Source organism: Paracoccidioides brasiliensis, assembly GCF_000150735.1.
Source record: "Paracoccidioides brasiliensis Pb18 unplaced genomic scaffold supercont2.3, whole genome shotgun sequence".
Lineage (NCBI taxonomy): Eukaryota > Fungi > Ascomycota > Eurotiomycetes > Onygenales > Ajellomycetaceae > Paracoccidioides > Paracoccidioides brasiliensis.
The window spans coordinates 1,258,844-1,284,412 of record NW_011371360.1 but is presented as its reverse complement, the minus strand read 5'-3'; the positions used below and the strand labels follow the sequence as shown (position 1 = coordinate 1,284,412).

General features: G+C 44.4%; 8 protein-coding genes across 8 annotated transcripts; 5 read left to right on the top strand and 3 right to left on the bottom strand.

The window, feature by feature from the left end:
- Nucleotides 1-315: 315 nt before the first annotated feature.
- On the bottom strand, nt 316-3,033 carry PADG_02772 (guanine nucleotide exchange factor VPS9; the record flags this gene model as incomplete). Its single annotated transcript, XM_010759823.1, has 6 exons — nt 316-361; nt 445-516; nt 578-1,158; nt 1,219-1,394; nt 1,447-1,524; nt 1,581-3,033. The coding sequence occupies 6 exons, from the start codon at nt 3,031-3,033 to the stop codon at nt 316-318; spliced, it is 2,406 nt and encodes an 801-aa protein (XP_010758125.1).
- A 359-nt stretch (nt 3,034-3,392) lies between these two features.
- PADG_02771 (uncharacterized protein) lies at nt 3,393-5,290 on the top strand (the record flags this gene model as incomplete). Its single annotated transcript, XM_010760296.1, has 2 exons — nt 3,393-4,148; nt 4,202-5,290. The coding sequence occupies 2 exons, from the start codon at nt 3,393-3,395 to the stop codon at nt 5,288-5,290; spliced, it is 1,845 nt and encodes a 614-aa protein (XP_010758598.1).
- Nucleotides 5,291-6,342: 1,052 nt separating this feature from the next.
- On the top strand, nt 6,343-7,556 carry PADG_02770 (uncharacterized protein; the record flags this gene model as incomplete). Its single annotated transcript, XM_010760295.1, has 3 exons — nt 6,343-6,494; nt 6,607-6,876; nt 6,992-7,556. The coding sequence occupies 3 exons, from the start codon at nt 6,343-6,345 to the stop codon at nt 7,554-7,556; spliced, it is 987 nt and encodes a 328-aa protein (XP_010758597.1).
- Nucleotides 7,557-9,896: 2,340 nt separating this feature from the next.
- On the bottom strand, nt 9,897-11,272 carry PADG_02769 (uncharacterized protein; the record flags this gene model as incomplete). The annotated part of the gene is made up of 2 exons (XM_010760294.1): nt 9,897-11,046; nt 11,124-11,272. 2 exons carry the CDS (start codon nt 11,270-11,272, stop codon nt 9,897-9,899), a joined length of 1,299 nt encoding a protein of 432 aa, XP_010758596.1.
- A 1,044-nt stretch (nt 11,273-12,316) lies between these two features.
- Nucleotides 12,317-12,781, top strand: PADG_02768 (uncharacterized protein; the record flags this gene model as incomplete). The annotated part of the gene is made up of 2 exons (XM_010759822.1): nt 12,317-12,352; nt 12,392-12,781. 2 exons carry the CDS (start codon nt 12,317-12,319, stop codon nt 12,779-12,781), a joined length of 426 nt encoding a protein of 141 aa, XP_010758124.1.
- A 3,948-nt stretch (nt 12,782-16,729) lies between these two features.
- On the bottom strand, nt 16,730-18,170 carry PADG_02767 (uncharacterized protein; the record flags this gene model as incomplete). The annotated part of the gene is made up of 4 exons (XM_010759821.1): nt 16,730-17,314; nt 17,389-17,535; nt 17,608-17,786; nt 17,846-18,170. 4 exons carry the CDS (start codon nt 18,168-18,170, stop codon nt 16,730-16,732), a joined length of 1,236 nt encoding a protein of 411 aa, XP_010758123.1.
- A 3,354-nt stretch (nt 18,171-21,524) lies between these two features.
- PADG_02765 (uncharacterized protein) lies at nt 21,525-22,998 on the top strand (the record flags this gene model as incomplete). The annotated part of the gene is made up of 4 exons (XM_010759820.1): nt 21,525-21,655; nt 21,721-22,013; nt 22,081-22,231; nt 22,293-22,998. 4 exons carry the CDS (start codon nt 21,525-21,527, stop codon nt 22,996-22,998), a joined length of 1,281 nt encoding a protein of 426 aa, XP_010758122.1.
- A 929-nt stretch (nt 22,999-23,927) lies between these two features.
- Nucleotides 23,928-25,014, top strand: PADG_02764 (uncharacterized protein; the record flags this gene model as incomplete). The annotated part of the gene is made up of 4 exons (XM_010759819.1): nt 23,928-24,006; nt 24,224-24,684; nt 24,774-24,821; nt 24,937-25,014. 4 exons carry the CDS (start codon nt 23,928-23,930, stop codon nt 25,012-25,014), a joined length of 666 nt encoding a protein of 221 aa, XP_010758121.1.
- Between the last annotated feature and the right edge of the window lie 555 nt (nt 25,015-25,569).

Genomic DNA, 25,569 nt, shown 5'->3' with positions numbered 1-25,569 from the left:
CTTAATATATCTGAGCTGCTATCACATGAACGCAAATGACATCCCTCTTCAAATCATTCATGATATGCTTCTATTTGTATTGTACTGTACACAACATTCATATGGACTCTGTATTGAATGGCGGCTTTCCCCTCTATTCCCTGTTGAACGACATTGAAAACGAACACGCCGCTCTCGCTTGATCCATTAACCGAGAGGCTCCCTGTCGGCAAGACAGAAGAAGAACACGTGGGATCCACACAGGACAAAGAATAGAATTGCGGGTTGGTATAATATTAAATATGTTGAAGTAACTGAAGCCGCACGTCAGGGCATCTATTCTGCACTGAGCGCCAGACAGGCGTCTACAGCAAGACCAACTCTGGAAACGAAGGAAATATACAAATCAGTCCTGCGACAAAAACACCGACAGAGAGAAAAAAAAAAAAATTGGTCCCTACTCACCTACCTTCCTTCATCCTCACGACGTCGTCGATGAGATCCTTATCCAGATTTGGGAACATCCCAGACAGCGTCCTGTGAGTCCGATTAGCCATATTCAGTGCAGATGAAAAAACACCTTAGATGCGCCACTTACTCAACTACATTGTTATGTTCCGCCCGCTGTATGCGGCGAGCTTCTGCGGCCTCTGCACTCGCTTGGCGTGCGGCAGCTTCTTGGGCATCAAGTTGGCTGATCTGGGAGGAGGTGATGTCGTCTCTCCCACGATGTCTCTCCGCTGAAGGCCGTCTTTCATCCACTTGCCCCGTATTAAAAATGCCTACAGGTGTCAATCGTTGTTGGGAGAGGATCTGTGGTGGAGGCGTTGCTTCCCTCTCACTCTGAGAATCTGTTTCTTCAGAGAATATTCGGCCAATGCTTGAAAGAGGCTTCTGGATTGTCCGCAATAGTCCTGTCACAGCGACATTGTCTTCGCTGCTACCAAGCTGGGAAGTATCTTTTCGTCTTGTATAGGATTCTCCTTCTGTGGAATTTCGGGGTGTTACTTCAGGACCACTGGGAGCAGACTTCTCTGGTTGCAGGAGTGATGGAGCAGCAGTTTCTTCGTTCCGCTCTGCTATGGCTGATACAGCTGCTTCCACATTTCGCTCAAATTCCTTGTCGCTAATGGTAAGGCTGGTGCGGTCAAGTGTTTCGATGAACTGGATGGCACCGGACTAGAAGGGTAAAGGTTAATTAGACGGATGAGAAGGCAAAATTTCTGTTGTAAAGCATACCAAAGAAGACAAGTAATAGCCCGCCTCGCCAGCTAACTTATCTTGGTTTCTAAACCGCAGAATATACTGGAGATTTGAGACTAGATGCTCAGGATTTGCCTTCAAGACAACATATATTAAGAGAGGGACAAACGAATCCGCCGATGTATCCCCACTTTTCGCGTTTCGAAGTAAACCTATCAATGATTAGATTCCTTTCCAATTGGTGAACAACAAGCAGCTTCCTACCAAATATCACTTTGCAACAATTCAAAACGCAAATGACCTTGTCCCGGGGAGCGCGGTAACCTTTGATCTTCAAAAGCTCTATTAGAATCGGTTAGCAACATAAGTTGGCTTAGCACATTTCGTGCGGTCCGTACCTTGTTGCGCAAGAGCCAAAAACCGCCGCCCATTAGGACCAACCGGGGGAATATCGAGATGCTCTTCCCGCACCCAACTATAAATCCGGACTTTCTGGGCTAGTATTTCGTCGCGTTCAACATCTTCCTGGTGTTGTCCCCTTCTTCCAGGACCTTGCGGGCTATTTAAATATTTTTTTCTGCCCTTGCTTCTACTCCGAGGGGGAGTAAGAGGCGGTGGTATTGCAGGCGAAAACGTTTGTGAATATAGTCTATTCATAACAAGCTTCTCCATGCCTTCTTTAGCGTTGTCAAACTCGACGTCAGATACCTCTCTCCAAACTTCACACTGCGCCATCTTGTTTGTAATAAACGCGAGGAAATCACTAATTATTTTCACTTGTTCATGAACCATCCACTGTTTCTTGCCAAACTCCGTTAGAAAAGATCGAAGGAACTTGGCTACAGGATCTGCGGTCCGATGACGGAGTTGCTCGAGAAAACGATGGAAATCAAATGGCTGGTCTGGTTCTGGCTCAGGCGGCGGCAGACGGGACGAAGAATTTGAAGAACTTGCTAGCTCCGTTCCAACAGCCTTTTGTGACTTATTGGGGAGAGACTTAGATGGTACAGCTGGAGGAATGACAGCTTGATGGGATCCAATAGATTGAATGGATCCCGAACAAGAATTCCATGGATTAGAAGAACGGTTTTCGATGGAATTGTCTGGTGACGAGAGAGGCTCTAGGCTCGACTTGCGCGGCGGGAAATGTGCCTGTCCGGGTAGAAACTGTTCGGCGAGTTCAAGTCTGGGAGACATGAGATCTCCCTGCCCATGGTTTTCAGCGTTATCTGCAAACTGATCCATGATGCTCTGTATTTCTGACTGCGAATCTTCACTATCTCGGCCCTCCCCCTCGGCCTGATTCCCAGCCGCCTCACCCTGGATCCCTACTGGGACCTGTGGAAGGTCGTTTTCGGCACCTTCAGATGACATTTCTAAAGGCGATTGAGGTTCTTGTGGGGTCTTCAGAGTGGGGTCCAAATAAGGTTCTTCCTTCTGGAGTCGTGATGGCGAAAGGGAAGTAACAGCTGTTTTAAGTGGAGATGGTCGGCTGCGATTTGTTTGGACAAAAGAAACCGTGAATCGTTCTACCTCGTGGGCAGATGTCTGCAGATCAACACCGTCATTATTAGGCACAAGAGAGACAGCTTCCGCTGGATCCCCTGCCATGTCTACGGTTTTATCCCTATCAACTTCTCTTTGTTCTTCTTGTTGTTCTGCAATCGTGCTGTTTTGATATTGAACGGTATTGATTTCATTGTTGCCCAGAGAGGGATGGGTCTTCGATTCTAAACCGTATATCTGCAGGTAGCCTGTTTGCTCTATAATATCAGAATCGGGCTGTTGATTCTCTTCCCGCCGATGGTCGCCGCCTCCTGGAGGGCAAACTCGAGGCTCGGGAGAAGACATAGGCTAAACATGGGGGCGGAAAGCGTTTATCGTGCGGAGAGAATTCAAGGTGCAACGCGCATTCCGAAATGCGCAGAGATCTAGCTGAATCCCTTCAGATACCGCTCTTTGGCGTTTCTGAGTGTTTCCAGAACTTCCTCTCCGTATATAGCTAGTCAAGGCGTATGTTTTGTTCCAAGGATGACTGATTCCATGATTCACTCGTACGAACTTGGAACTCGGTCGCTCCGGATTATTATTGCTCCGAACCGAGTCTGATTTCAGAACTTCCAAACATTTTGGACGGGTCCGATGCATCCCACCTTCATACTACCGCTCCTTTGGTGCGGTCGCCTGACGGGGCCACTGTCCAAATCGCCATGTGCGGTATATTCTTTTCATTGAGTGCTGCGGGATATGGATATCCTGACGAGGACACAGTTCGTTTACTGCAAAACAGGGGTCCGGACATTGTGAAGACCCATTCATTTCAGCTAGATCACCCCAAAAAAGTCGGCCAGAATCTCGATAAGAATGTATCTTCCCTTCGTCTAACTTTTATTTCAACTGTCCTCGCTCTTCGTGGAGATTATGTCCAAACTCAACCCCTTGTAGATGCCGCCAGCCGGTCAGTCCTGTGCTGGAACGGGGAAGCGTGGAAAATCCACAGTAGTCCCATCAATGGGAATGATACAAAACGGGTCTTCCGATTGTTTCTCGAGGCTGTGCAACCAACAACTTACCGAAATGGAATATCATCATCTGAGATGACAGACAGTCAATCTTTAGCCAAGGTAGCTAATGCTGTGGGCGCCATTTCTGGACCATTCTCGTTTATATTCTACGATGGATATCGGCAAAGACTTTTTTTTGGAAGAGACTGTTTGGGAAGACGATCACTACTGAGTGGATGGGACAATGCCGGGAACTTCAAGATTTGCAGCGTCTGTGATGGAATCCAATCTGAGAACTTCGAAGAAGTAGACACTGACGGCATACACATGATCAACATTGCCCACCTTTTACAAAGCTCCGGTTCTGGAGGTTCCACGTCGAATTCTTTGCATTCAATATTCAACGTGAAGAGTTTGGGCTGGGAAAATGGAGATACCACTAGCACTGATCAGGTTCAGATAGTATGTTACGCGGCAATGGATTTTAGAAAACTTCCAGCTAATTGATCCGTTAGAGAAATCCTATACCACTCATGAACAAAATTCTACCTATGGAAGAAATTCCTCCACTTCTTCAAGCAAACTGCCCATCTATAGAGACACTGGAGGTCACCCTCCGTGAGTCAATAAGACTCCGTCTCAGCAATATTCCCGAACCACCATTCTTTTCATCAGAATACAAAACAAAAGTAGCAGTCCTTTTTTCGGGAGGCCTTGACTGTACCATACTCGCAAGGCTAGCACACGACATCCTCCCCATAGATGAGCCGATTGACCTTCTTAATGTAGCATTCGAAAACCCTAGGGTTGTAGCAGCGGCTGCTGTGGCTTCCAAATCACAGTCTCCAACTCTGTCCGCATACGAAGCCTGTCCAGATCGAATTACTGGGCGATCATCCTGCGCAGAGCTTCAGCGGGTCTGTTTCAACAGGCACTGGCGGTTTGTTGCTATCAACATCCCATATACAGAAACATTAAGCCATCGAGAGAAAGTCAGGCGCTTGATGCGCCCTCATAACACGGAAATGGATCTGTCTATTGCATGTGCACTGTACTTTGCATCACGTGGACAAGGAGAAATTACCAATGAGGGAGATTATTCTGGTTGTATACCCTACACAACGACAGCGCGAGTTTTGCTCTCTGGACTTGGAGCCGATGAAGTTTTTGCAGGCTATACAAGGCACGAAACTGCGTTCAGTCGCCATGGATTCCAAGGTCTTGTAGATGAAATTGCTTTGGATGTTGGTCGGCTTAGCAAACGAAACCTGGGACGGGATGACCGTGTTATATCCCACTGGGGTCGTGAGGTTAGATACCCTTTTCTTGATAACGACTTTCTGGCCTGGGCACTTGCCTGCCCTGTTTGGGAGAAGTGCGGATTTGGAGCCATGTCCTCAAGCCCATCTGGTATTTGTGGCGATGTCGAAGAGTCAGGAGGAGGAGAGCAGTCCCTGGAGCCAGGGAAGAGATCCCTCCGGCTATTGGCGTGGAAACTTGGAATGAAAAATGTCGCTCGGGAGAAAAAGCGGGCTATACAGTTCGGGTCTCGAACTGCTAAGATGGAAAGCGGTCGAAGCAAAGGAACACAGATATTAACTTAAAGTATCCGTTCCACTTGTGGTCATCTTTCTGATGATACTCACAACTATTGGCAGGAGCATATAACTCCAAATTGCCAAGGCTTCAGTTCCTCTAGCAAGCCTTACGCTGCTAAAACCCGTCGAATCAAACGCAGCAATGATGACAATAAACAGATACTTCTGATGGCTAGATTTCCTGGGGCAGAAAACCCCGTCTGAGCCATACTCCTTCCGTTGGCTAAGGCAGAGTGTTTTCTGTTGCAGAAACTTCTTGATGGAATATTAAAAGGCAAGTCTGAGCTGCGTTGATTTATGTCCGTTACGGATTGGGATTCACAATATCTGTAATCCAACATACACGAGATACACGAGGCTTTAGCAATGACATATTGTCGACACAGGAGTCCACTGTGCTTTTAACAAGGAAGTCCAAAACTAATGAAAACCCTTCCTCGGCACTGTTCAATGATTGCAGGGCATAAAGGACGCAGTTCTCCCATCATTGAGGAGATAATTTAACAAAAATCTCGTTGATAGATCAAAATATAGCTATCCCCTTTTCTTCTTTCAAGATATATCTCCGTCATCAGCGACGACTTGTTCCTTTCTCTCTTTGTTTTAAACCGTTTGAAACTGCCCTCTGTCAGAGCCCGGACTCCGTTCTCACCGGGCTTTTGATAAAACTCTTACAAGTTACCGAAACAGAATTCCACAACTCGTATTGCATGGCCCGGTCAAATTTTGGCATGACTGGACGATCACTTGGCGAAACTAAACTCTGTCGAATACAACGGGAACAAGAGCGCTAATTCGGCAAATTGGTGCAAGTTAACAGCTACTGAGGGTCAACTAGTTCCTTCGTGCTCTTGACCCGCTTCTAACGCGACCTCGGGAGTCACCCCGGGCTTTGGGTACGAGGGAATAAATTGCAAATCAGATTAAGCAAATAAAAGTAGAAGGGAGCCCGGATTTTCGGTCTTTTCATAAAAGTCATCACAAGATGAAATAATTGACTTTTTGGCGTCTATCTGGCAATAGCAGGGTGCATTGACATTACGCCACAAGCCTTGAAAATGTGCTCTTTGTTTCCAGCTCTTCTCCTCTTGGGTTTGTTACGCACAGTGCTAGGTTCCAATGATCCGTTATGGGACTCCAATGAGGACGGGAACTTTCGCCCTCAAAATATCACCGGCCTCAGCCATTGGCTCTATGGATGGCGTGGAACGTGAGTAGACAATCTTCTCTTTTCTCGCATTTTCATGCGGGATGCATGAAAATTGACCTAATGCTATGGAGATCTAGGAGTTTGTGTTGTAGTGTTTGGCTAATGACTGTAGATATTATAATGGCACCGTGACCATGCAAATGACTGTAGTGGACTGGACGACCGAAGATGATGACGATGACAAGCCATGTCCTGCTTTCCTTGACCAAACTCTCGAGATATCTTATGATGCTGTACTTGCAATTACCAAGACTGTCCAAGGCGACGAAAATCCTATCATGATGGTTCTCACACCATGGCAAAGAGGAATAAACCTGACGACCCAGAGAGATACAGATTATTATCGTTGGGAACGACTGCCATTCAGGATTTCATCCCTGCCGTAAGTAGTCAGCCCGGTGGTCATTTTGTTCATCTTTAAGTTTTTGGCAGTTGAACAAGGCCAACAAAGCAAGAAAATAATAACTGACAAATTACAACCATTCTTTACCACACAGTGATTATCCAAGATTGGGTTTTCCAATTAACTCAAAGCGAACCTGGAACATCTCCACCAGCCTCACCAGCGACAACGCCTTCTCCCTTGCCGGCGCCTTCAATTACGATCCTAAATCCTCAAGCAACCCATGGATAAATCTTAAATTTAACCACACCAGCTGTTCATTTAGTCAAACACTGTACGCGGGCGCTATCCTTGTACCGCGGAACAGACGCAACCGTCTCAAATACGAAACTATCAAAGGGCCACAGCTTCGCGGACAGTTCGACAACAGGTCCGCATCATTGACGATTGATGGGTTTTTCCAGGTAAATCCACCTAGCATTCCCGAGGAAGGGCTGATATCAGGGCCAATAAGGATTGGCTTTTTGGGTTCCGTTGATGCAAGTCGGTCGGACGACATGTTGAAACCCGTGAATGATACACCGATGTGGAATATGAGCCTTGGGTTTGATAGAGATTTGTCGGGGAAAATATCTGCAGCATCTAGGATTGCGCAGGGTCTCTCGACAACAATGTTCTATGCGATCATTGTTCTTTTGGTGTGCTTGTCACTGCTTTGATCGAGCCGCAAGCCAGGAACAGTCATGAAATTTATGATGCCATGCGATTGGGTAGGTATGTCGAACAAGGTATGCGATTTGTATCTGTACATATATAAGTAGAGCTTCTTTCGAGGACTTCAGATCATTCAAAAAAGATTATTTGTTAGAACCCATTGCCACAGGCTCGGGCATTTACCCCCAAACAGCATGCCCAATAGCTTTACAGCATTTGCAATGTTTCAAAACTTTCACTCACACAACGCACGGATCGGGCATATGACCGGATACCTACCTGGCTCAAAACACAGTCTGGTGGTACGGTCCAGTTTCAGGGCTGATCAACCTCCACAGTCCAGTATAGACTACGGGCGACTGGGCTCTTTTGCCAGATAGTATAACACATCTATATACGCCTAATCGCGTGAGACGGCTGTCCGGGGCAACAGCTAATCTGTATACGCCAACGCACCCCTCGCATTGCTGTGTGATATCTCAGAGCTTAGTTAGTCTATAGTCTAACCTAGAATCCACCCAAAACATGCTGCATCCAGTGGCTCATTATTTTCTGCTACTCTCATTCATATGAATAAGTCCTAGCAAATTACAGAACTGCTTAAATGCCACTGTGCTAAAGGCTGTAATATTGTGATGTCTCTTCTGCTATAGCAAAAAGTGTAATTGCTATATTAACACTAGATTGAAAAGTCTTAAATTTAAGATATTTATACTTTTTTTTTTGTTCAAGACTATGAGTTATATTTTTAAATATTATATATCTGTTTTTGATTAAAGTGTTTATTTTATTAATAAATTTTTTTTAAATAAATTATAAAAAGGCTATTATTAACTAGTCATTATTAACTATTATTATTATTATTATTATTATATAATTAATAACTATAAAGATTAATTTTTAATTAAATATTAATTTATAAATAACTAGTTAAAATAAAAACTATAACTTTTTAATTTAATTTATGTTATTAAAATTTTAATTAAATATAATTTATATATTTTTTATAAAAAAAAACCTCTTTAATTATTAAATTTTATAAAAAAAATTATTAAAAATATAATTAATTTTTTAATAAAAATAGTTTATTAATTTATATTTATTCAATTTTTTATTATCTTAAACTACATTATTAAATTTTAATATATTTAATAACTATACTTTCTTTATAGTTTATTATCAATATTAATAAAATCTATTGTTTTATAACTAACTTTCAAATATTCTACCTGATCTAAAATTGATTATAAATTATATGTATCACAAAAACATCTAGGTATATCTGGATGCTACAGAGATATTGTTAACATATTATTCATAGCTTATTTCAATTAAAGAGCCTCATAACCTCATAAAGCATAACATAGTTCTCAGTATAAACTATACATGTAGGGGAGAGGGGGGGGGGCGTGATTAGGAAGCTACAGTATTCACTAACAGGGAGATGCCAGGCCTTCAGTATAGACGCTGAAAGATAAAGGAGGGGAAAAAATCATTATAAAAAGCATAGCTGCCAATGCTACACGCTGCTAGCTGCTATCTAGCTAGATCAAATAAAATGCAATACACATATACAAGCGCTTGCTATCATTCATAAAATAAACAGGTGGGTAGGGAATGCAGTCAAATTGAGCGCCGAGGAAGGAGCAAATTTGGGGGCTGGAAACTAAACATCTGGAATGGTATGGGGGAATATGGAGTAACATGTTCAAATGGCTATATCCTGCGTGCCGCAGATACATATATATAAGTGCTTTGCGTAGCGTCGGTGGGCCGATGGGTTTGGCCCGTTCCATATCAACTCATAAAATATTATATCATCCGATCTGGTAAAAGCAAAAGAAGTTAAAAAGGACCAAATTTTTTTTTAAAACTCCCACAGATACATAAGTGCCCTATACAAGACCTATACCCGAACCGGGTAACTCCCATTTCCCTTCAAACGCCTAAATGAAAACTAGAACAGAGAAATTTAGAAAGAAGTATATATAGCCGTAGGGTGTGGGGGTATTGGGGGTTGATAGGCCGGTTGCCTCATTTGGAGGAGGGAGTCACTAGTCTAATTGCTCCATCCGAGTACAGAGCGGATGGTGGATTGGTTAGTGAATCGGAATAAGGCGTAAGATGTATGTTGAGTTGCGGTTCAGAATTGCAGTACTGGTTGAAATGCATGCCCACCATGAAGTGGATGATAAAGCCATACATCGTGGAGGTCACTGAAGCACAGATTCGGCGTTATAAATGGTACATTGCGGTGTGACAACAGGGTGCGATCGCAACGACATTTACGAGTGTCCAATTGCCAGGGTGGTGGTTTTAGTTTGGAAGAGGAAAACAGCTATTAACTAGGCAGGTCCTGCCTCAAGCTGTCGTGGCGTTGGTTGCATAGATGCATTTGAAGGCGGTTCATCTGCGCTCCGGCTCCTACCTGGCAACCGAATATTGGGAAGCGATGGTGACGGAAAGCGGAAGGAATTTAGCCGCGATCTCCACGATGTAGGTGAACCAGAGTTCGTCGTGCTATCCGGAGGATTGGGTTGCGCTGGGGGTCGTTGGCGTCGTGGCCTTGGCTCAGACGTAGCCCTAGGGAAATTGGAAACCCGTTCATCTGCAGGAACTACACTGATGAACCGTCCTGGGAGCGCAAGGCGAGATACGAATGGATTTCCACGGTCACCGATAAAGGCACGTTCCGGTTCTGTAATATCATTATTTCGATTACCATCACGTCTGCTGCGGTTGGTAGAAATATTTTGGGTGGTCCCTTCTGCGCCTTCAGGTTGCGGTTTGGGAACATAATAATCTTTTTTGCAGAGTGGGCAACATGCGCGACGACTAGTCAGCCAAGGATCCACACAGGATGCATGAAATGCATGGCCGCAGCTCAGGCCACGGATATCGTCGTCGTCTTCGATAATATCAAGGCAGATTGCGCAGGTATCGCCCGGGTTCGCAAGTAGTTCCGTAGGAACAGCGTTGCTGATATGCTCGTCGTGGTCATCGTCGTCTTCTAGACCACCCGACGATTCTTTCAGATGCTCACTGGAAAAGCGGCTTTCAACCCCTGAAGTCCTAATTTCCATTTGCTCAGCTGGCAAAATGGCACTTTCTGACTCCGGTTCTAATTTTGTTTCACGTGATGATTCAATGTTTTCTGTTGGATCTGCGAGAGCGGCGTGTCCTTTGCTCTCAGAGGGCGCAGCGGCCCTGACGCTGATGCTAAGACCTTCGTTCAAACTCGCCGGTCGACTGCTTGGCGCTTGGATTCCTCCCAATGTTGGGAGGCCCTCATCCGCACGAGAGGCGCGCCAGGCCTTGTATTTCATCAGAGGGAAGCGGGAATTGACCTCATCCATGCTCATAAGCTTCTTTTCCCTTCGCCGCCGGTGAGTTCTTGGAACAGTAACCAGATCAATCGGTTCGCCAGCGTCTTCAGCTCGTATCTGTCGGTTCCGCTGGTTGTATCTGAAACAGTATTTTACACCAACGATAATCCTACCAGGTAATACTCTAAAATTAGAATCAAGATATGCCAGTCTGATGCCGCCAAAATTGATTATGTGAAATCTTACCAGAGATTGGTGAAAACCACACCGAAACCTAGGGCAATAAAAAAGAGAAGAGGAGAACTTGTAGGGCCACCACCACCACCACCATCACCAGAGGCAGCGCTGGTAGTTACCCCGATAGGAGACGTCGCAGTAGGAGTACTGGTCACCATGACTGCTGACCCAACGAATTGTGAGAGCGTCTAGGCGGTACAGTGAGTGATATCAGAATAAGACTCCACGCTAGGGTACCATTCCTCAGTCAAAGTATAGGTAGGTATTCAGCCATCCAAAGTTGTCCGTATGTCATAGTAACTCTTCAACAGTGTAGAAGGTACATATAGAGGTCGACACGGCTCCGTAGGTATCCAAACCAAGAGGAAATATGGATCTCAGGCGGGAGGGGGAGATCAAATCGTATATAAAGGTCACCAAGGCGCTGAGTCAAACGGAGTCCAACCGCATACAACCAACTTAAACCGCAGCTCAGTTATATCCGCCTCGAGATTGAATCCCAGCTCTGTACAGTATTTACAGTCTGTCGATAAGATGAGTGGCGGGGCCGTTTGGGGCGTTAGATGAGACTGGTAAAGAGACTGGTGAAGAAACTCGATGACAGAGTCTGAAATTAGGGAGCAATACGACGGATGGATGCTACGATCGGGTATACGGGACGTTGTGAGAGCACAACAGGGAGTAATGGGGGCGACTTAGACGGATAGAGAGGAACGAGGGATAGACAGCGGTGAGGAGAATAGCATTAGTTAAGGAAGAAGGAGGTTCTGCGAGAGTTGAGGCAGTTGAGAGAGAAGATGGGAGAGAGTGAGATTGGGAAGAAGTTTTTTACAATGTGATGGTTGGATGATGAGGATGATGTGGAGGTGAGTGTTGGGGTCGTGTGGGCGAAATGGAGGTTGGAGCGAACCTTAAACTAATTATTATTAGCTGGGGCTGGTGCAGAGCCACTCCAGTGACCTCGAAATAGGCTTCGGCACAGCCCCAGCCAACGTGGACAGAAAACAACGAAGTAGTTGTTAGAGTTAAAAAGACTGGGAAAAGGCATGAAAGAACAACCTTTCACCCAAACCGCCACTAATGCCAATAGCACCTTTTTCACCTCAACATCAGCTGGTTCAGAGCTACACACAGGCATCTAGATTTTGCACGACTACAGCTATGTTTGCGGAACTTCAAGATCCGTCGTTGAAATTTACCCCATGGAGGCCAAGGCACAATTCCCGCATAAACAGAGTGTGCGTTATTATTCATTTCAACTGCTCTCTGGCTCTAAGAATGATATGCATCTGACAAACTCAAGCTGCCCCCAAGCCCAGTCTGGTCGTCTTGTTGTTAAAAGGGCCCTTGCCCTGTGCCGTAATAACCAGCCTTCACAGAGGAAGGACAAAAGAGAGCAGCATTATTCGCTGAAGGTTCTCTGTGCACAACAGCCCGCCCCGTCCTCATTAAATTCTCATCTCCACGAACCAACCTTTGTTGGCTCAGTTTATCCCGACGTCCCGGACAGAACTCAATTTCCCACATCCCAAAAGCTTCCGAGATCCCGGTGGAAAATCTTGCGCGTGTTGCTTGGAAACCAGAATTGTTTAAAAAACAAGGGACTCTATAAATCACGAAAGAAGGCAGGGAGGGTGTCACAGCAGCGCTTCGATGTTGTTCATTAAATCATATAGACCCTGAAAGGAGGGGGAAGAAGATTTGCCTCTTTCTTGGAATCGGCTAAACTCTGGGGGATCTGAATGGTTAGAGAGAGAGCCTTCTAAAGGTCCGTCTAGCCTAACCGCGAATCTGCGACTGGGGCTGGTTCGGTTCATTCCTGATGGGACGAACAGGTTCAAGCCAACAAACGCCAAAAGAGCCACCAACACAAGCCCAATGCTCCTCTTATGCAAGATCCTTGATGGAAAAAAAATGCCTTTCTACACCATTGCATTCACATGGCTAGAAAGTCACAGGTCATGTTTTGCACAAATGTTTAAATGGGACGAGCAAAGCATCCTTTCAGTGGTTGGATGGTCAGTGTTTCTTTCTCCTCCCGTAGGGGAGCCTCGAGAGTTTCGTAATGAAACCCGCGCCGACTCACTAGTTTATCGTCATGCATCATTGAGTATATTGGTGGCTGCATGTTGAACTCTGATTGACGCATGGAAGGAGGCAAGCAAGGCAAACGCTTCCTCAAAGATGACTAATACCCACAACCTTTTTAGTTACCTGAATCCAGTCCGTCAAACGCTCCAAATAAACTACCCTTTCGACCGACACGCCCGGGATTCTGCAGTCAAACGGCGTCAATTATTCAATTTCTCTACAGTGGATACTACGGCTACTCTCCTCACGTGCCACGCTATATATGGTGTTTGGGCGTCCACGGATTAGTCGTTGTCCCGGCCGCCCGGTAACACGTGATCACATGTAGAATACTCCTGACCTACATTTTAAGACAATCTCGCAATTTTTAAAGAGAATGGTGTGTGGTTAATTAAGTTTAATTATCAAGAAGGAATATTATTCATATAAAGATCCTTGGTTTTTGAATATCGAAAAATTTTGTTTTGATTTATACAAATAGGATAAGTAAAGAGGTTTTTTTTAGATAGTATATTGTTTTTCCTCTTTGAATGAAGGATTAACTGATTGCACATCTTCAGATTTTTATTTTTATTTTATAAAATGCTTGAATTCTAAGATTAATAAGTGAATTGTTTTCTATTTTGTGTTTTTGAATGAGAATAATTTTAAAATAATTTTTAAAATATCTCTGAGATTCCTACATTTAAGAAAGACGGAAAAACAGCTCAAATTCATAGCGAGAGAAGCTTATATAGCTGAGAACGAAGATATCATTGAAAACTTTAATAATTATAGATATAAAATTAATTAAATATTAATTTTTGTATTTATACTTACTTCCATGATATTTGTTTTACCTATATCTGTAAATAGTATGAATATGACTGCAGTTTATATCCTGTCAATACTGACCATTAGTTATCGTCAGAATTTTCTTAGCAATAATTACAACAACAGCACGCACCCACATCCGACCGACTGTATGCCCACTTGGCGTGGGAAATCAAAGGCTATGGGTTCAAATCCCACCGAGGGTACCTCAAATCCGTTGAGACCCCGTTTAAGAATGGGGCACGTCATCTGGTCCACTTCACATGACACCTGATTGGTACATTTGATACCATTCAGTTAAACCTCGCGTTGGGCCTTATTCCACATGTAATTGCCACCCCTCTATGGGGCTGGAATTCATGTAAGTTCTGGAATTCTAGAATTAGTCGCTCCTTAGCACGAGCACTTTCACTTTTAGTTACTCCGTACCTCCTACTTGTATGTATAGTTTCCTTTTGTAGGAGTATGTTTTCAACCGAGGTTCGTCTGTAGAATCAACTCATGCGCTGACTGCATACACACGAAAAGTATAAGGAATAATAATACGAGGGCAGACAGACTTCTGCATTCATTGATTTCTATTGGAAAGATTGAATTAATGAAGGGTGATTTGATTATTGGGGCCTAGTGATGTAATGGAAATACAAAAGTAAATATGTGTGTGTGCCTTGATTTTACAGTTTTATGTTCTGCACGGACACCTTTCCTATTCAATTCTTGCAGCTACCCTTAATCCCGTGCCTAGCAACAGATAATCAGGTTAGTTACCCACATATATTAACTAATTTTGGAATAGTTCTTCGGTCAAAGTATAGCGCAGCGAGGAACTTCGGCTTTTTGAATTTGGCACTCTTTGCCTCCCTTCCATTCCATGGGTGAAGTTCTTCGGTAGATTTTATTTTTACACTTGAGTTTATCTTGACTCGGGTAGTTTAGAAGTTAGATGTCTCAGGAGGGTTTTTCATGCTTAGTCAGCTTGAACACCGCTAACAAGTTAACTAATTAAGGTAGTTTTAATATAAATTAACTTCGTGTCCATCAACAGAATTCGTAGATGTCCATCCAAACAGTCCTTACAATCTCCAATCCTAGTCTCAATATTAATAATGGCAGTTCACTAACGTAGTTACATTATCATCTTGTTCACTTTACTTAACTATGCACTTCCAGGCATAATCTATCCATGTTGAATCTTCAAATGGCGCAGAGTTACAAGAAGAAGTCTCCTCAAAAACGCTGTCCCTGACTTGCCCGAAGAGCACTGATGAACCTAGCGACAGGATTGTCAAATCAAAACTGCCTATCCTTTTTCATCATTTGTTAGATCTAGTAGGCGCGTTATCTACAGGGCTGGCTATCTGAGATGTCTTTTGAGCTACGTCCAGTTTCTCTTATGTGGATAATAATCAATAGTCCATGATTCCACCGCAACCATGGCAATCTCCCCCGACGTGCTTCAACAAAGAGTCCGGGATGTAGTTTATGCCATTAAACGCCAACATGCCATGCTCATAGCCTATTGGGGGAAACGCCACATTTTGTATAGAGGCTAATACTAAAGCTTCCCAAGCAAGAAAACAAGGGGACAGTTACGCGTATCACCCTAACAGTTACTAAGGTCAATCGGGCATAATTGAGCCTATGTCAACTCTCTTACGGTTTCGCCAGCATATAGACATTCATCTGTGGTGACGGCCAAATCTGATAATACGCATAGCTGGAAGCCAGTGCCACTGATTTTGCCTGCCGAGGGCAATATACTTTTCAGCTGGCACAGATGAAAGACATATGTAACTTGTTGAGTGGCTTCCAAGACGGCTGTGTTGAGAGCCGGTGACTGGGCTGTGCTGAAGAATATCAATATGATAACTACTGTTCATTGACGCCGCTAATACATTGTAAACATCAATGGCTAGGATGGCGTATCATTTTCTACTAAAATCCTAATAATTATCTGGCCCACTTGTTCATATCGATTCTACATGTGTCCCGCCAGTTATGTGATGTCAAATCACACCTGGGGGGAACCTTTTAAGAATGAAAACCATGCTACCCAGTGAGGCACATCATGCCGCTAAGTCAAATCTCAATTTTCTTCTTACACCAAAGCCCATCTCCTGGACATTGTGAATCTACTGGTAATCTAAGTCTACGGCGACGTTGTCATCTTACACCCGTTTGACCCGAATAGATCAGGCTTCTCCAACCTCGTGCAGGGCAGGAGCATCTTCAACAAGGAACTTGTCAGAGCAGATAAAACACATACTATGAAGAGAGATTTCCCATGGATATCTGTCGGGGTAAATTTCCTGGTTGTTGGCTAGTGTTCATTCCTTGTGTCGCGAATACGTTCATACTCCATAAGTCAACACTCTCCAGGTGGGCAATTTCACCGAGCGGAAAAACTAAAAGAGCTGCCCAAACAAACGATCATTATATGCTTGATATTGATATAGCCATAATCTAGGTATCCATGTGAGATATAAACTACAAGAAAACAAAACCCAGCCAACAGTTAAAGAGGAAGAAACAGAAACATAAAACGGGAAAAGTCCTGGGTAGAAAGAGATCCAATGTTGGTAAATCAATGAAGCAAACATAAAATGAAAAATGCGAACAGAAGGTGCAAGAAAAGGTAACTCAGCCAAATAAATACCCACGCGCCAATATAAAATCAATAGCCACAAAACACAAGGCAAGAAGCAAAATCTTCACTTTTGTGACTTCGGAACAGCAACTCCTGCACCAAGAACGCTCGGCAACTCCTCCATTCCAACACTGAAGAGCATCCTGATACCTCCCGCAATAGAAAACACCACCAAGATTGAAATCCCAGCGATACTGTAGAATGGAATACTGACGTCCTTCTTCTGGCACGCAGGCCCTCCCCATTGGACGGTTTTCACGCTTCCATCCTGATTCGTACGTACGACGGTTCGGCCGCATTTGCATGCATAGCAGTCTCCCTTGGAGCCCTCCTTGGAACCGAATTTACGGTAACAAGAACCATGACCGGAGCAGCTATTGGTCGCCTCTGTGCAAGTTCTGTTGTCGTTGTAGCAAAAGGGCATCATGGCGGACGGGAATTTGTGGCCTCGCGTCATATCATTTGCGTCTTTGGGCTGTCTGGGTTCCAGTATGCTGCGTTCTCTTTCTTTGTATGGGCGGTTGGCGGTGCGGTATGGTGGGACAGTATCGGCAAATATCATTGTGGATTCTTGCCTGGATTCCTTTGCGAGGATGCTGAGTTCCGCAAGGGTTGAAAAGACCGTCTTTCGGACAGCTGGGGTATTTGACTAGGAAACAGTGATATGTTAGTGGCTGAAGGTTTTATATTTAATTTTACTCTGGAAGGGGCTTTGCAGCTCACCCCAGAAGATATCCTTAGTATAGCGGTTGTATGCTCGCCTCCCCAGGACCGGGCACCTCGAGCCAGGAATTTGAGAAATGCTGTTTCACTAAATCTCGAGGTTCCTGAGGGGAAGAGATTATTCCCCGAAGGACACTGACTCGTATACTAACATTTATAATTCGTTGTTAACAAGCTGAAGTGACGAAGTTAGCTTTCACATAGAGAACTGGTTCCTACCAGAATTAGGGATCCCCGGAATCCACCTTCTACATCGAAATCGAAGGGACAAAGTTTTGAAGTGGTTCGCACTGTGGAAGATTGAGCTAGTAATTTTTTGATAAACGAGCCATCGACTAGATCATTGGGCGCAGTGGGAATGGTAAAAGAGTTCGAGGAATATTTCGAAGCGGAGGCAACTATTTGTGCTTGAGTTAGGACGTCCCCTGCGAACGATCAATTAGTACCCGCAACTTACGATCAGGAATATCAACACCTTCCCACACAAGTAGCAACTTCGAATAATCGCCATCAGACATTGCATCTTCCATGATAGGCGTCTGTTTTCCTCCAAATGTATTCAGATCCCGGATGACAGTCTCGTCGACAGAACCTAATGTCGAACATTCCGACAGCCCTAATCTGCTAATTAATATAAGCCTGGCTGTCTCTGGAGTTACTACCCGATTAACCGGAGGCACAGGTAATTGTTGCGGATCAAATGTGTAAGCTCTAGCATCGTAGGCTACAACGCCGGTGATCGCAGAGAAAGGGAGAACGAGGAGGGATATGAGGGGCCTCATGCTGCAATGTGGCTGGTTGACAGCTGGACCCGGCTGTGGATGAAGGACAAAGCGAGGACCGGAAGAAGCCAACCAATTCCCAGGAAGGCTGGATCTGTGGAAGCTGGTGATAATCGTAATAAACTCGTAGTGGTTATATGTAGATTGTTCTCTATCATTGCTTGTTCGGCTGATTACTTGGAGTTGATGTTGAAAGCTTCCAATCACAAGCTCAGCAAGCAGCGTTGCCGTCTTAGGCTTAGCGTCATAAAGTCATTCCACTTGTCGTCGGTCCGAGGGCATTCCCGCAAATTCGTCGTTTGCCAAACTTTACCCTCAATACACTTTGCTCTCTTCTGAGCAATGTCTTACAATGGGAGAAATTATTCAATAATCTCTTCCTTACAATTCACATTTTAAAACATGATTCTACATTTTATTCATATTATATTCACTTTACTTCGGACACGTTTTAAACTCGGTTGAAGACATCTTTCTCCTGAGAATGACTGTGGAGGCAAATAGTAATGACTTCACTGGACTTTAGAGCCATGGCGAAGACGAACCGTGGTTGAAGCTGAGGCCTGTCCAGAGCTATCAAGCGTCACTGATAGTAGCGCACCCAACCAGTTAAAAATTCCGAGCTCAATCACACTGTCTACCGTTGCACCTCTTGAGTTAGGACTTGAAGCGTATTCGAATCAGTTTTGGTGGTGACCCAATTTACAGAGAACACATTCAAGAAGTACTTCATCAAGTGCGATATACGGGCTATATTTGAAACGCCATTCTAAAAGACTCTTCGCAAAGCCCTTTCGGATTATCGAAAGAGCCAAGGGATATATCCTTAATTCTTCCCAGCAGATCGCGCCCATTAATGAGTGTTGATCTTCAAAGTTAACTGAGTGCATTTTTATTTACTCTTGGACGCGAATGTTTGTGCAGATTCTCGGATTCGTGGAGTTTATTTATTTAAAATCAAGAGACAAGGGATATGCGGGTGCTGCTTGCTGGGGTTGAGGCCCCCTCATTGTTGAGATACCGATTTTCAAGACCTGGATGAAGAAGATCCAACCGTGTTTGAAGTAAATCGAGAGACAACCACTTGCCGCGACATTCTGGTGGTCAAGGAATGGCGAGAACCAACAACAGGTTGGCTAAACACGGAGAAAACTGCTAGGAAAATGGGATGCGGGTTATTTAACTCCTCTGGTGTGAGCGATAGGCTCCCGTGCTCAAGGTGTAGTGAACTACAGAGCCTCATCATTCTTGACACCTTTACACCAGAGGTGCCTCTGACTTCGGAAATTCTGGCAAAAAAGTCTCATCCTGCATAATGATAACTTTTACTCCTCAATGAAACCTCTCAAGTTTAATCACTGCGGAACCAAAATCTTTGGATCGCCCGGCTCAGAGTGTAAGCTCCGACGCCGTGTACATGACTTAGGCGTCATGGTTGCCTTGAATAGCAATACATACGTAACGTGGTGATAAATAACCGGGATTTTACCCGTCACCACGGATTGAGCTGATCGCAGAACCCCTTAGCTGAGCGGACGCCCTGATGAGACCTAGGAAGGGAAAACCCGCTGTATGCTCGAATCGCCTGAGGACTAGCCAAGTCAGTTGGCTACACTGTTATCATATGGCATAGCCAAGGACTTCCCTATATGTGTATGATGAAGATCAGCCTAGAGGTTCAGGACGAATTATGAAATTATTAGCCTCTACAGCCAAAATGGGAGCTCCTAGAAGTCTTCAGGCGCTTTTGGACGGAGAAAAAAGTTTAACGCCTGATTAGTTTAAACAGAGTTCAAAACTTTAAAAGCAAACCCCTGACTCCTCGTTTTCGTTTTATTTATTTCCAACGGTCCCAACGATAGCAACACCAGTTGAATCTGCGTTTCCACAGCTTTGGGTTGCAAGTCCCCTTGATGAGATCATGGCAAACAAGGTATATGATCACTCTAGGTAGATCATCATCGTGTGCCACATACCATTTCACTGGTATTTAGTTGTACGGAGCCGTTAAGTTTTTCCGTTACACGAAGAAGCAGAACGATCATGTTCGCCTGATAGTTTGGGAGACAATAATAAAACTAAAGCGCAAAGTTTTAGGTCATCGGATCTAATTAGATCCCCGAGATCCGTATAAAATAAAACGATTAAGTTATATTTTTTCTTCTTCTACTCCTGGCTTACCAGCACTTAGGGTGAGAGTTGAGAGTGCAAATAATGTAGTTGAGTTAAACGTTGTGCTAACTTGATCCATGTAATTGTGGATCACGCTATCTCCAAAGAGGTTTAGTTGAAATACATTAATTGACAGCCGCTCAACCTTAATTTGTTCAACGGATTATTCTTCGATTCCCTCTGACATAGTTACAGACCTTTAAGAACAGTTAACAGCAGTTTGAGCTAGCTGTACGGAGTACGATGGCTAAATATGTAGAAAGACCGATTTGTTTTCTTTTCCCCTTTCCTTTTCTTTCTTTTTCAAATTCGAGATAGCACCGAATCCTTCTGACCTGAGTACAAGAGCCTATATTTTCCCCCGGTATCCCCTTGAGTGGATTAATTTTGAAAATTGCCATTCCTATGGCTTATCCTATTCAGCTGCAAGCTATCCAACGAGGTCCCGGCAAAATTGCCGTGTTTATTAACTTGAATCCCAGCCAGAAAGGAATAGCCAGCCTATTATTGAAGTAGGAGCCAGAAAGGAGGTTGTATCTCCTTAATGACCTCTCTCCACGGGATTCCCATCTCATTGAAATATAGCCTTGGGGTCATGAAGTGTGATACTGCCCGGTATAACCGGAAAGTAATCGAGAATTTCAACTTGCAAGAGAGGAAATAAGAGCAGTTTCCTCTGTAACTAAACAATAAATACTGAATAGATCATATAAATAATGCTAATAAACACCAGGATTCCTATCTTTTGCTCTGAGCACCTTTGGAAGTGCATACAGCGCGGTCAAAAAGCAAGAAACAGAAATTTATACCAAAGTTTCTCAAGGTTGAGCAGTTCCAACGATCAGGGACAGTTGTATTTTGTAAAATCACGTGTCCATTATCTTGGCAACCTTGGAACCGTAAAATAAGATCCCAGTGTTGATGTGGAGGGTTTGTGCAGGAAAATAAATCTGAAGAACAGACTATATCACTTCTATTCCTTCCACAGTCTAATACTTGCCATAGATTTTCATTGATAATCATTATTCTTTGTTTATTTATTCACAGTATTTGGCAAAATCCTGGGGTTGCACTTGTCCCAAATGAGCCTCTGATATTGTCGTCACGCTCTGTCCTTTGTCTCCGCTGAAGGCACAGCCTTTCACAACCAAGAATGAGAGCTTCGAGATAGAAGTGGCTCAAATGCTTCAGAACTTTAGACGGGTCGCTCCAGCCTGTCACCTCCGAGTGCCCCAAACCACCCGACGGTCTTTTACCAGCTACAATGGGATCGTGCAAGTCCAGCGAGTGAGGATCAAAAGGCGATGGTTAAAGTACGTCTAATTCAACCAAATTCGAGTAACATATATATACAAACTCAAACTAACTGGCACACTAGGAGAGGTGTAGTCACTATTCTGTCCGTCAACATCGCATCCCAACTTTATGGCTTAATTATAGGGTCTTCGTTGGACCGTCTGGTGGAGAATGATGAAAGTATTGCTGAAGATCTCAGCCTAGAACAGCAAGTGGATACCCAAGAGCATGGCAACCTCCAGAAGCAGGATATACCATTCTTCCCTGTTGGGTTGCCGTATACCGTACCGGGAGAACTGTACAGTGAAGATGACCCCGAGTGGAAAACGTTCGAGAAATTTGCAAATGACAATGCACAATTCGTTAAATTGAGAAGTAGGGACTACTCTAACTTTTAGAATCTCTTTCTTATCAACACTTCAGTTCCTAACCTTTCTTCTAGATGATTTGTTAGATAGAGCAACCGAAATAGTGAACGAGAAGGCAGTCAAGGCAGTTACCGATGTGACTGGTGCCCCTCTGAAACCTACTAGAAGAACTTCCATTAAATTCAATTTCCCCACTCATAAACCTCTCGGCTATGTCCAACCCGGGTAAGTAACTCGATTACGAAATCGATAGATAAGCCGCTGCTTTTGCTGATGCATTATATAGCTTTGAGCTTAGAGGAGATGACATATCTTGGACGACTCGCCCAATACCTGGGAACCGGGGAGAGTGGATTCGCAGCATATTCGAGCCTTGGTCCCTCATGACATCATCTTGGGTTGCTGGGCAGTATTTGTTTACAGCGAAAATAGCGAAGCTTCGAAAGATGTTGGGAATCCCCAAGACAGAATCGTCAAACAGACGGACAACAGATGATCAAAGTCACATAGCTTCACCAAAGGATACAGATTCTGCCAGTGCATCCAATTTTACTCGATCCATAACATATCCCCTGACGTCTAACGCGGGGGCAGCAGATCTTACCCAATCCGGTGGCTCCACAGAATTTCAATCTTCCAAGGCCAGCTCCGCTTTGCAGAACCAAGCTGGGGTACCAAGAGAGCCAATCTCTGACGTCCGCATCGCAATAAATATATTCAAGCTATTTCTCCTGCTGTCCCGGCGGAAGAAACAGAACGAAACTCCGCAACAGGGGTCCTTCAGGATGAATGGTATTGCTCTCTTCTCAGGGCCAAAGGGGGGTTGCGAGGTCCATATCATCGGTACTTATGAGCCAGCAAAAAAGAGCTGGTATGACGTAAATGTTCTCGTTCTTAACACCTTCCCTTACAGATCAAAATATCTTAATAGTGTCCATAAACCTCACTCTCAAGAAAGCGAACTGGACGATTACGCTGATAAGAGCTCATAACCACCCAAGATGACTTTGATGCGAAGTTGTCAGTAAATTTGCTACGTCTTTTCTTTTCTTTTCTCTTTTCCTTCCAGCCATCTACTCGCCGCTCTGCTATGCGCCAGTTATTCCTCCGGCGTTTTCTCTTCAGGTGCTTACATTTACCCTTAGCTCTCAGCCGGTGGATACGTATGTTCTTCTTGATAACCCCACGTTTGTTTTGTTATTTTTCGTATTCCTGGCCCCCAGCATTGGCTGGTGGCGGCGTTCTATATGGTTTGCACAAGGTAGTTGGCAAATTTCATATATACAACAGTTTTTACCCTCTGCGTAAATGGAATGTGAGCATCATTCTTATTTTTCCCCTGGTTTCCTAGCTTCCAAGCTCCAGACCCAAAAAAATAGAAGTGTAATCAATCGCAATCGGTCATGCAACTTCCCCTATTTTTAGTATGTTTTAGCAGAGGAGAGTGACGGCGGTTAAAGCACGGAAACACCCTGAATACTTCCACTCTAAAGATGTCAACCGTCTCAGCATCTGCCAGCTGCAAGGGATTTTCCTCTCAGCAATGGGCAACTATGTAACAGTCGCTTCCTAACCAACAGGGGTAACAGTTAAACCACCTAGACACCTAGACACCTAAACCTGCTCCGGTTTGCTGCTCCGGTTTCGGGGTTGTGTTGCAACATTAGTTCGTTGTGGGTGGAACAGCTACAGTTAGCCAATGACCATGATTCCAGCCGTAGCCGCGATGTCGTCATCCCCAATCAGCCTGTCAACCCTGCAACACCCTGCAGACCCTGCAAGCCCCCCAGGCCCCACGCCCCTCCAGGCTGCTCCGTTGCGAAAAAACTCCCCGCCGACACATTTTGCTTCCCACATTGTTTCCAATTCCCATCTAACCCACCTACACTAAGAACAAGCCAGATCGCAAGCAAGACAGACCATGACTCTAAATCCCCAATTCGCCGGCCAGAAGCTCTCCCTGAGTGGAGGCACGGAGACCAAGCATACGCTGGAATTTTGTTAGTGTGATGATATTCTGGTCCCATCTTCCATCACATATCTCTCCATCCGATGCAATCCAATGGCGATTAAATCAATGTAAAACTAACACCAATATCTCCCATCAAAACAGACCTGGACTATGTCTGCCCCGTACGATAACCCCATTTTCCACCCCCATCCATCCCATATTATGAAGACACATGCATACATACATACATACATACATACATACAGTACGCCTTCGAACCCAGAAACCAGACACTAACCCCGCGACCTCCCTCCCTCAGTACTCCGCCATATTCTTCAACACCTTCTACCCAACCATAACCCCTCTCCTCTCCAAGAACGCCCACTACCGCGACAATCTCCAGGTAATCTTCCGCCAGCAGATCCAGCCCTGGCACCCCTCCTCGACCCTCACCCACGAAGCTGGCGTAGCCGTCCTAAAGCTTGCGCCGGAGAAATTCTGGCCCTTCAGTGCCGCGCTCTTCGCCAGACAGACAGAGTTCTTTGATGCGAACGTTGTTAACGAGACGAGGAATGAGACGTATGCGCGTCTGGCGAAGATTGCGGCCGGCGTCGGGGTTGATGAGGCGGCGTTGCTGAAGATGTTGGCTGTTAGCGATAAGCCGGATGAGCAGGGAGATCTTAATGGGGGGAATGGGGTAACTGGGGATTTGAAGGTTATGGTTAAGGTTTGTTTCCTAGCTACTTCTTACTTATTCTCCTTTTCCGTGGTGATGGCTGCTAATGTGATATTTTTTCTTTCTCCTTTTTTGGCAAGGCTTCGCGGTTGATCGGGGTGCATTTTACGCCTACGGTATACTTTGATGTAAGTAAAATTTTTGGAGAGTTTTGGGGCAATTGTGCTCCATCCCCCCTTTTGCGGTGAAATATATCTTATATACTGTTGTTATACTAACTCGTCGGATGCTACTGGGTTATAGGGCGTTGAGGAGAGAACCATTAGCAGCAGGTTTACGGCAGAACAATGGGAGAAATGGCTTGAGAAGAATGTTGTGTGATTGAAACATTAACTCTGAGGAGAAATTAGGATGAAAAGGAAAGGACCGAGGAAATTTGGGGGTTGAGTTCAAATGGTTTCGTTCTAGCAGGAGAGGGGAGTGTGGGTTGATGTGTGTATCACATAGTACAAAGAGAGACGGAATAAAAAAAAATAGAGATGGGGTGGGTTGTTCTGCGGTGTCTGCAACGCTTGTTCAGAAGAGAAATATTGAGACCTCTGTAATTACACAAACTTGATAGCAAAAATTGAGAGGACATGAAATAAATATCTATTTAATGTGGACATCTGGAACAGATACGGGAAAAGAACAAGTAGTCGCGAACAATATGATAAGGGAATGCAGAAAAATTGCCATTTATAATTCCCAAAGTCGATTGGTTGTTGTTTGTTGTAGTGGTGAAATTCGAAAAACGGAAACTGATCATTTCGATCTATATTACTCTTGAGGAAACTAGCTTTATCATGGAGGAATGAAAGAACGCCCCAGCATACATCATTTAAGGTTGTGGTTTCTTATGTTTGGAAGTTGAAGGGGGAGGGCGGACAATCAGGC